At 34.0% G+C, this 12,027-nt stretch overlaps 1 protein-coding gene across 1 annotated transcript; it reads left to right on the top strand.

Annotated features, from left to right (window-relative positions):
- Window positions 1-8,883: 8,883 nt before the first annotated feature.
- On the top strand, window positions 8,884-11,223 carry Cdr1 (cerebellar degeneration related protein 1). Its single transcript, XM_032889501.1, is given in 10 exon segments — window positions 8,884-9,342; window positions 9,345-9,505; window positions 9,507-9,613; window positions 9,616-9,888; window positions 9,891-9,931; window positions 10,421-10,470; window positions 10,631-10,724; window positions 10,726-10,864; window positions 10,903-10,978; window positions 11,073-11,223. Coding segments are annotated over 10 exon segments (1,551 nt in total).
- Window positions 11,224-12,027: the final 804 nt, after the last annotated feature.

The raw sequence follows: 12,027 nt of genomic DNA, 5'->3' as shown, positions 1-12,027 counted from the left end.
ACACGCACGCACACACACATTTCCACATACTCAGACCCACAGTCATATGCACACTCACACACACAATACACATACATACACACAGACTCTCTCTCACACACATGCACAAAAACATAGCAGCCTCAGAAAAAGTAGAGAACAATTGAATTAAATAGAGCAAGGAAGAAATGCTGATGTTTGAGGGAGAAAGAAGCCGAGGCTCCTGGCATAGACGATCTATGGCCTAGAACAGATGTGGGTATACAAAAAGGGTTATAGAAAACCTGGATGTTGGGATTTCATTAGAAAACTTGTACTTTAAGCTCTTTATCCTTATGGAGATTAATCTTGCAGTAATAAACAGAATACACAGTAGTGAGGGATCAAGATATTGGTGAAAGGATCTAAATTTTTCATAATGAGGGCTGATGGGATGACTCAGTGGGTAAAGGCACTTATCTCAAAGTCTGATGACCTGAGTTCAAGCCTCAAAACTCACATAGTGGAAGGTAATAAACAAAGTCCCCCAAGTTGTCCTCTGATTTCCACCCTACCTGTGCAGTAAATAATTGTAAACTAAAATTTGTGTAATGAAAGCCCACAAAAGGAATTAAAAAAACAACACTAGACACATTTAAAAGCAGATAGTTTTATTATAAACATTTTAGCTTGAAAATTATAATATTAAAGTATATAAATATATACACATATCAATATAATCACATTACAATAAAAATGATACTTCAAACTTGTAAATAACTATAGATAAAAGAAATCCAGTGCCAAATGGTCAGCCCTAAAACCTCATATAAAAGTAAAATTATATAGACTGAAGATGTTGTATTTAGGAATATATATTATATATATTCATATATATAACATAAACAAACATCTATAATATACATATTTGTATATGTTATATATATATGACAAAAGAGACCATAAATTTGAAGAAGCGTGGGAGAGTTTGGGCAGAAAAAAAGAAAAGGAAGTAATTTTGTAATTATAACTTCAAAGATAAAAGGTGTCATATACTTTGACAAATGTAGAAAGGAAAAAATAACAAAATTCCAAAATAAATTATAAGCAAGTAGTATCAAGTATAATTAATGTGAACTTACAAACTATGAAACCACTAATAAACATTCTCAGAAGAAATAAAATATCAAATTTTTCCTTTTTACCCCAATACTAACAATTTTGATTACAAATTTTTACGATGTGGACTATCGAGAGAGCTGTTATTTCTAAGTCATACCTGTTATGAATTTGTGTTAATTATCTTAATAAAAGCTTAATCTGTTACAAGTTGAAAATATTATAGTATGTCTTATTTGAAAAGAGGACTCTTAAAAGACAAAATTTTGACAAAATAATGAAATAGAAGAGTTTAAATTTATTTTATTTTAAATCAAGCAAACAAAAATAGAAAACTGAACAAATAATGTGTTTGATTTACTATAGAACAATATAAAATAGTACCTCAGCAAAAATAAAATACATGCATAGCTTATGGGGTGTTTATTTTAAAATTTATTATATATGAGGTACAAAGAAATCATCCATAATATATATATATATATATTATATCATAGACAATTGAGATACTTTCTTCATATATGAAATGGCATGAGTAGAAATTAAAGAAATAAAAAAGGAAGAAAACAAAACCCCAACTGAAGGCTAACTGTGATAAAATAGCTATGTTTCTAAAGTAATTCAGGGGAATGAGTGTGTGACTCAAGAAGCAGAACATTGAGCATGTGGAAGCCCTGGGCTCCATTCCAGCACTGCATAGCACAGACACGGTGACATACAGATGGTGCGGTGAAAGGCAGGGTATGAAACAAGTGCATACAGATGGGCTGGATAGACACTGGGATCTTAGCTCCAAAGGTAGCAATACAATGCCGGGGAGACCAGTTCTCTCCCTGCACAATCTTCTCTCCCCAGTGTGTTATGGCTTAGAAAAGGGAAAGAGGTGCTTTCTATAAGCAGCTGGTCATGTAGAATTTTATCTTTTAAATGAAACAGAAACAGACCAAAGTACCACTACCAAGTAAGAATTTTAGTCCTAGAATGCTAAAGTAGATCAGTTAATTATGAAAATTACATGAATAAGTTAAAGAGAATAACTATAGTTCCTCTTGATAATCATTTTCAAAGACAACAGAAAGAAATTGATAACATTCTATACATATTCCTGATAAATCAAAGGAATGTAAGGACATTTATATAACTTTGAAAGATGAATATATTGGAATCAATGGAAATTATTTCTGAAAAAAAACAAAATTATTTATGTAAATGAAACACAAATTTCATTAAGGCAAAAATAAAATAAAAGAGAATAACTATCCTTTATTCAACAATATAAGTATGCACTATTCTAAGAGTCATAAAATCTTTACTAATGGTGTAATAGGGAAATATCATATAAAAATATCACAGAGAAAAGGCAAATGTTTCATTGTTAAAATGAACATGACAGTGTACATCAAAATTTAAAATACTCAACTGAAGAAACACAATATTAGAAGTAGAAATGGCTAAGTGTGGTGAGTGAATATAAGATAAATGTTAAGAATCAGTAGTTTTTCTATGCACTATTGACAAAAAAATGTAAATGTGATTGCAATACTACCAACAGCAGTCACACAGAATCAATCAGTATGTTCAAAAGTAAGCAAACACAGAACAGAAACATGGTCAAAACAGAGAGAACCACTGGAGAAAGATGGTGCTAATAATTATCCTGACTTGATCTTTATAAATTATATACATGCATAAAACTATTATGTATATAGTAAAACATGTAGTATCATTCATTAGAGTAACAGTTACATATAAAAAAAACAAAGAAAGGGCCTATAATTGTTTAGTGACTACAACAAAATTAGGCAAACTGAGAAAGAAAATATGTATTTGGATACAAATTCATTACTGTAAATATGCCAATTTGTGTCATAAGTTCTCAGGTGTTTTACAGGGATGCTTCAATGGAAGTTGATGCTAAAATTCATCTAAAATCACATATACAAAAAAGTGTAAAATGGAAGAAAAGATGAATAAGGAAGGAAAAACATTGCTGTCATACTTTAAACGATCAGGCCTCTGCAAAAAAATCAACGAGGTGCTAACCTCAATAAGAATACTTTCCACAGAACAGAAAAAAACTCACCTATATATTTTATGATAGAATTCCAGTTCAATATGGAAATGATGACATTTGGAGATCTGGTTATCTTTTCTGAAAAGAAAACTTAACTTCCTATTTCTCAGCAAACCTACACAGCAAATTCTAAAGAGTCTATAGCATAAGGCAAGAAGAGTGTACCACTATTAGAAGGAAATATGAGAGAATAATTTTATAATCATATATCTACTAAATCTACTATATATATCTACTATGATCATATTGTCTACTAAAATATAAGACAAAACCAAAAAATAGAAAACAATAAAGTATTTGTCTATTTTATATAATTAAATTTACCTTTCTGAAAACTAGCACCACGAATAAATATAGAAAATGATAGGTATCTGCAATTGCAATGCGCACCAGAGGAGAGGAAATCAGCTCTCCTATCAAGAGATCGCTTTTCAATTAAACTTTACAATGACAAGTGACAGAACAAAAGTGGGAGATGTGAAAACTTTCCAGCAGAAGAAAAATAGATACATGAAAAAATGATGAACTTTATTAGTTAATACAGGAAATTATTTCTAGCTATTATTTCCATCAAAATCGTTGATAGAAACTAAATAAGATGATTGTAGCCTGCATGCGAGACAGGCAATTCAATTCAAACACTTTGATGTAGACCTTGCATTTCTAAGTTACTAGCTCATAAAAAACTTGAAAAAGTAGACAAGATAGATTCAACATAATATTCTTCGTAGTATTATCTCTAAATACGACAAAACAGTATAAGCCTGAAGACACACCATGTGAAAAGAATGGATTAAAAACACAATCTGTACTAAGCAATGCACTATAGGTGTTTAAAAATGGATTTCAGGCTGGCAAGATAGCTCAGCAGGTAAAGGTTCCCACTGCCAAGCCTGAAAACCTGAGCTCAATCCCCTCATGATCTGTGGAGAAAACAGTCTTCTTTTATACACATAAACACACACACACACACACACACACACACACACACACACACACGCATACCTATTAATACTAATACTAACAATTAATTCAATATAAAATGACATTCTATTTATATAATATGTAACAATATTAATAATAATCCTATTTGTAAAGAACTTAACAATAGATGGACATTAACAGACAAAGCATTAAAAATAGTCAAATAATTATATAGTTATTTCTGTGCAGTGATATTAGGAAATGATGTTTTCAATTATTAATAAATATATTACTAGCATTGTTAACCATTTACCATAAGCATGTATTTGTATGTGAGGGTGCATATATGTTTATGTGAATATGTGCACATGTGCAGATACACACACACATGTGCAGACTTGCATTTCAAGCATCCTTTATGATCAGGTTGTATGTTACTTTTTAAATCAGCATCTTTAAGACAAGGTCTCTTAATGAGCTCATAGAATCTGCTAGACTGATTGGCTAGTAAACCCCAAGATCTGTCTATCTCTACCACCCTCCCTCAACAGATAGACACTGCCATGTTTATGTCGGGTGTTGGGCATCTAAAGTCAAGGCACAATGCTTGTATGAGCAGGTACTTTACATACAAATAGAAGCCTGGCTTGGCCTTTTGGAAATTTTTCTGCTAAAATTTTAGAGTGTACTGGGTTCCTTTTCCAAAGGTATATATACCATTCCCCAACTACAAGGCATGAATATTATATATACTTTTGTGTGACTACTCCTTTTACTGTCAACAACTTATGAACATTTAGTAAATGTTCTTCCTGGTATAAACTGGCACCACTAGAAAGTATCATATACTGTACCAGGAATATTTTTAACCATCTCAAATGTTTGGAATCTATATTCCTGGTAATTTTTTTCTGTGATAAAGCATGATGAAGCTAACAACATTAGACTCAGTAACTTCTCATTTTAGTTACTTATTTTAAATAATACGTAAGAAATTTTTCAAAGAAGTATAAACTTAAAATGTGTAGCCCAGGCTGGCCTCGAACTCGTGATCTTCCTGCCTCTGCCTCCTTCAGCAAATCCTACTGGTGTGCGCCACCACAACCGGTAAGAAGTATAAACTTGACTCAATATAATATACAGTTCGGGTACTGCACAAATTGTGCTGGTCATATGTTTATTATAGCTTGTTTTAATAATACTAAAATGTTTTAGGGAACTTAATATATGCCAAATTGAGACAAAATAAGTATATCATATATTAAAGTCATAAAATAAATGCACAGCTTATTGTTGTGGAAATCTACAACTATTTAAGTGAAAAAATAGATTGTATAGTGGTCAAATCATTCCACTCAGGAAAAAAATATATAAACACGGAAAATTCTTTAAGAATATACACCAAAACCTTTATAATGATTTTCTGTGAGACTTTAGATAACCTGAGAAAATACTTTTTTTAACTTTGTTTCCTTATATTTTGAAAATTTGTATTAATACATATATATATCTTTAAGAGTTAAATGAATAGTAAACTTTATATACAACTGTTTACATGATTTTCTTCAATATAAGATATTTTACATGATAAGAACTTAGGGAGAAAACAGTAAAAATATTAAGAAAAGAATTATACATTTCCTTCTTATCCTATGATAACCAGGTCACATTTTCTAATGGTCATTTGTCTCTGATTATATATTTAAGAAGAGCTACAGCCACATTTTACATTATTAAGCTGATTTTAAAACTAGAATTACATAATGCACAAACAATGAATATTTTAATGACAAATATTAAATATAATTAATATATTTACTTATTCTTTTCCCTCAAAGCTAGAGCCAGTGACTGGGGAGATAACCCAGCAGTATGTACATGTCGTACAACCATGGTTATATTTTTAAAGGGCTAGATCTAGTGGTGTGCCCATAAAATTCCAGTATTGGGAAGACAGAGACATATGGACATGTAATGGAAAAACTCTAGACAAATGAGAGATGTTGGATCAAAACAAAGAAACAAAATTAAAGCAGATGGCTTCTGAAGAATGATACAAAATTATCTCTGGTTTTCACAGGTATACACATGTGCATGTGCACTCACAAACAACGGTGTAACTGCACACATGTGCACACACACAGACACAATCTAGCGAGTTTTTCCCATTTTTATTATAGCCATTACGTATGAAGAACATCATTATGTATGAATTATCTACTTTTTTTTCATAGTCTGATGCATTAACTAACCACCTGGTCATCACTGCCTTATTAAATTTAACTGCCTTTTCTTGACACAAGATCTTGTTTGGTAAGCCAACCTGGCCTGAAATTCTTAATCTGCCTGCTTTAGACCATAGAATACTGAGATTACAAGTATGCGTTTCCACTCACAGTTTGCATTATCCCCATTTAACACAATTTGGATAAATGCTTTGAATAAATGTTAAAAAGCGGGGTTGGGGATTTGGCTCAGTGGTGGCGCTTGCCTAGCAAGCACAAGGCCCTGGGTTTTGGTCCCAGCTCCGAAAAAAAAAGAAAAAAATAATTTAAAAAGGTACAAAATTTTTCTATATTTCTAAAGTTAAGGCCAAGAATAGGATAGTGAAGGAAAAAAAGCTCAAACAATACCTCAAAGCCATAGCCATTACTCTAATTATGTATAACTTTTATAAAAGTTATCTAAATCATAAGCTTATTGTAACAACCAAATAAAAATTCTTCAGTATCACCATGAGCTTTACTTTTATAGGAATGCTCTTTCTGACTTTAAAAACACTCACAGCATCTTAAGTTAAATTTGTCTATATACCCTTAGCACAACTGATAATTACCTGTACTTTATATGAAACCCAAAATAATTTTAAGCTCCATTAAAAATGCCTGGCACAAATGTGGTGCTCAATAAATATTTATTGAATGAATGGATGGATGGATAAATGAACTGATAGCACTTTGTCAACTCAAATTCAAAAGGTATTGCTATTTCAGTTGTTATTGTTTTATTGTTATTTTTATTATCACACAAATGACTACAAATATTCCGATATTAATTTTCTAATTATAACTTTATTATATGGCCTTTATGTTTTTCATACCAGCCAGAGGCTTAAGCAGCCACATTGCTAGAACTGCGTGAGGAGAACTGAGACTTATAAAACCAAAAAAGAGAACTCTCTAGCTCAGCATCCGGGGATTTACGTTGTAGTTACCATTAGGTGGGTACAAGGCAGTGGTCAGGAACCCAGGGAGTCTGTAATATTTGAAGCAGGAAGATCCTGGAGGTCAAAAATAAAGTGATCTAATAGTAAGTGATCTATATAATATGGTTGAGACTGGAAAATAATTGGTTGACAAGCTAATAAAGTGGAAGGAAAGTTAAATTTCAAGCATTAAATTCAAAAGCATGATTCTTAAGTGAAGTGTATTTGAACTCAGTACTTCATAGTATTCTTTCTTTCAAGTCTAATATCAGGAATATTTGAACCTATTTTCATATACACAAACAATGTATGGTATAATAGCTTGTTGAAGGATGAATCTAATAAAATAAGGTTCTGACAGTGACAGATTAAAGTATGAGTGTACGTGTACAGGAGATTTTTGAAAAATATTTTATATACCATATGGAAACCGTCAAACTTTAGTTCCTCTCACACTCATCTTGATTTTCACTGTCAGATACAAATAAAGAACAGAGTGGTAGATTGGTGGATTCTGGGAATGGGAAAGCTCTTTTATTTACTAGTTGTGTCATTTGGACAAGTTACTTCACCATTATATATCAGTTTCTTCATCTGTAAAACACAGCTAACAAAAACTCCTAATCAATGTATTGTAAAGATTAAATGAATTGATGCATATAGTGATCTTAGAACGCTGCCTGGACAAAGCAAATGCTATGCATCATTGTTATCATTATTATCATTATTATAATACTCACATATGGACAAATATTATTAAAAGAGACAAAGTAGGAAAATAGATACTGTTATATTTACCTATATTATAAAGACATAGTGTCCAACTATGAAATTTTCTCATTAAAAGAAAATTTTCATTTGTGCTTAAGCATAGTTGACTATCAAAACTATATTCATTGCCAAAATTGTAAAATTACTACATCAATTTTATAGTTTTTCTTAATAAAATCATTAAATTTTATAAAGTATATACATTTCTCAATATCAAAAGAAAATCACAAATACTACTACTGTTGGCCCACAAAAGTTGGTCTGTAAGAGGTAATATGCTATTAAATATTTTGAAACTAATTCTACTAAAAGCAGAAATAGTTGACTTGAAAGGTTAGTCTTAAAGTATCTACACTCAGAAAGGTATAGATGGAAAAGATTAGATTTGAAAAATCCCCAAACTAGGGAAATACTGGGAAAAAATAAACTATGAATCAACTTTCAATACCTGGATACGGCAGACACCAGAAAACCTGAATGTCAGAAAACCGATACACTGGAGACACTGGGCAGTTGTAGGAAGACCTGAAGATGTTGGAAGACATACAGATGCTGGAAGATGTAGAGATGTTGGAAGACAGGCAGATGCTGGAAGCCCTGGAGATGCTGGAAGACCTGGAGGCGAAGGAAGACACATGTACTCCTTGGAAGACATGGATTTTTCTGAAGACATGGATTTTAGGAAGATGTGGATTTTCAGGAAGCAGTGGATTTTTCAGGAAGACGTGGATTTTCAGGAAGGAGTGGATTTTCAGGAAGACATGGATTTTTCGGAAGACGTGGATTTTCACGAAGACTTAGATTTTCTGGAAGAAGTAGATTTTCGGAAGATATGGATTTTCAGGAAGACTTGGATTTTCTGGAAGACTTGGATTTTCTGGAAGACTTGGATTTTCTGGAAGACGTAGATTTTTCGGAAGACTTGGATTTTCAGGAAGACTTGGATTTCCAGGAAGACATGGATTTTTCTGGAAGACTTGGATTTTTGGAAGACGTGGATTTTCTGGAAGACTTGGATTTTCAGGAAGACTTGGATTTTCTGGAAGTATTGGATTTCTGGGAAGACTTGGATTTTCGGGAAGACTTGGATTTTCCAGAAGACATGGATTTTCGGGAAGACTTGGATTTTCAGGAAGACTTGGATTTTCGGGAAGACTTGGATTTTCGGGAAGACTTGGATTTTCTGGAAGTATTGGATTTCTGGGAAGACTTGGATTTTCGGGAAGACTTGGATTTTCAGGAAGACTTGGATTTTCAGGAAGACTTGGATTTTCAGGAAGACTTGGATGGGTTTTTTGGGAAGACATGGATTTTTGGGAAGACATGGATTTTCTGGAAGTCTTGGATTTTTGGGAAGACTTGGATTTTTGGGAAGACTTGGATTTTCAGGAAGACTTGGATTTTTGGGAAGACTTGGATTTTTGGGAAGACTTGGATTTTCTGGAAGACTTGGATGGATTTTCGGGAAGACTTGGATTTTCCAGAAGACATGGATTTTCGGGAAGACTTGGATTTTCAGGAAGACTTGGATTTTCAGGAAGACTTGGATTTTCGGGAAGACTTGGATTTTGGGAAGACTTGGATTTTCGGGAAGACGTGGATTTTCAGGAAGACTTGGATTTTTGGGAAGACTTGGATTTTTGGGAAGACATGGATTTTCTGGAAGACTTGGATTATCAGGAAGACATGGATTTTCGGGAAGACTTGGATTTTCCAGAAGACTTGGATTTTCCAGAAGACATGGATTTTCGGGAAGACTTGGATTTTCAGGAAGACTTGGATTTTCAGGAAGACATGGATTTTCAGGAAGACTTGGATTTTTGGGAAGACTTGGATTTTGGGAAGACATGGATTTTTGGGAAGACATGGATTTTCTGGAAGTCTTGGATTTTCGGGAAGACTTGGATTTTACAGGGAAGACATGGACTTTTTGGGAAGGCAGTGGATTTTCTGGAAGACTTGGATTTTCGGAAAGACTTGGATTTTGGGAAGACATGGATTTTTGGAAGATTTGTGGATTTTCTGGTCTTGGATTTTGGGAAGACTTGGATTTTCCAGGACATGGATTTTCAAGACTTGGATTTTGGGAAGACATGGATTTTTTGGGAAAGACATGGATTTTCGGGAAGACTTGGATTTTGGGAAGACATGGATTTTTGGGAAGACATGTGGATTTCCTGGGGCGTGGATTTTTCGGGGAGCTTGGTTTTGGGGAAGACATGGATTTTGAGCCAGTGGATTTTCTGGAAGTCTTGGATTTTAGGAAGACTTGGTTTTCAGAAGACATGGATTTTGGAAGGCATGGATTTTCAGAGACTTGGATTTTCAGGAAGACATGGTTTTCAGGAAGACTTGGATTTTTTGGGAAGACATGGATTTTTTGGGAAGACAGGGATTTTTGGGAAGACATGGATTTTTTGGGAAGACATGGATTTTGGGAGACTTGGTTTTCAGGAGACTTGGATTTTGGGAGGACTTGGATTCTCAGGAAGACTTGGATTTTCAAAGGAAGACATGGATTTTTTCAGGAGAGACTTGGTTTCCCGGAGGGCTTGGTTTTCAGGAAGACTTGGATTTCGGGAAGACTTGGATTTTTTCAGGAAGACTTGGATTTTCCGGGAAGACTTGGATTTTCAGGAAGACATGGATTTTGAGGAAGACATGGATTTTTTGGGAAGACTTGGATTTTCGGGAAGACTTGGATTTCTGGGAAGACATGGATTTTCAGGAAGCCATGGATTTTTGGGAAGACATGGATTTTCAGGAAGACATGGATTTTTGGGAAGACATGGATTTTCTGGAAGACTTGGATTTTTAGGAAGACTTGAATTTTTCAGGAAGACCTGAATTCTTCAGGAAGACTTGGATTTTTGGGAAGACATGGATTTTTGGGAAGACATGGATTTTTGGGAAGACATGGATTTTTGAGAAGACTTGGATTTTCAGGAAGACATGGATTTTCTGGAAGACTTAGATTTTTTCAGGAAGACTTGGATTCTTCAGGAAGACTTGGATTCTTCAGGAAGACTTGGATTTTCAGGAAGACTTGGATTTTCAGGAAGACTTGGATTTTTGGGAAGACTTGGATTTTTAGGAAGATGTAGATTTTTGGGAAGACGTGAATTTTTCAGGAAGACATGGATCTTTGGGAAGACATGGATTTTCAGGATGACATGGATTTTTCGGAAGATTTGGATTTTCAGGAAGACTTGGATTTTCCGGAAGATGTGGATATGATGGAAGACTAGGTGATCACTGGAAGACATAGATATTGGGAAGACCTGAATTATCTGGAAGATGACGATTGTTTGGAAGACAATGATATGTGGAAGACGTAGACTGATTCTGGAAGACATGAATTTTCTGGAAGACATCAATCTTCAGGAAGACATTGATCTTCAGGAAGACATATCTTGGCTGGAAGACCTGGAGGTTATTGGAAGACGTGAATTTTCAGGAAGACGTGGATCTACTGGAAGACCTGCATTTAGTGGAAGACATGAGTTTCTGGAAGACTTGAACTGCTGGAAGACACAGATGATCTGGAAGACCTGGATTTTTCTGGAAGACATGGATTGGTTGGAAGACCTGGATATTTTTCTGGAAGACACTGATTTTCTGGAAGACCTGGATTTTGTGGAAGACGCAGGCTTTTCTGGAAGACGTAGACTGTAATGGAAGACATGGATTTTTGTGGAAGACATGGATTTTCTCCGGAAGACATGAATTTTTCTGGAAGACGTAGATTTTTTTCTGGAAGACATGGATTTTCCTGGAAGACATGGATCCTTTGGAAGACAAAGATTTTCCTGGAAGACACAGATTTTCCTGGAAGATCTAGATACCATGAAAGATCTAGATACCATGGAAGACTCAATTTACTGGAAGACTTGGAGGTTGTTGGAAGACATGTGTCATCTGGAAGACATATTTTCAGGAAGATCAGGATTATCTGGAACACCTTGACAGTGTTGGA

This window comes from Rattus rattus, chromosome X (assembly GCF_011064425.1).
Source record: "Rattus rattus isolate New Zealand chromosome X, Rrattus_CSIRO_v1, whole genome shotgun sequence".
Lineage (NCBI taxonomy): Eukaryota > Metazoa > Chordata > Mammalia > Rodentia > Muridae > Rattus > Rattus rattus.
Note: the sequence above shows the minus strand (reverse complement) of the source record. Positions and strands in the feature narration are given on the sequence as shown.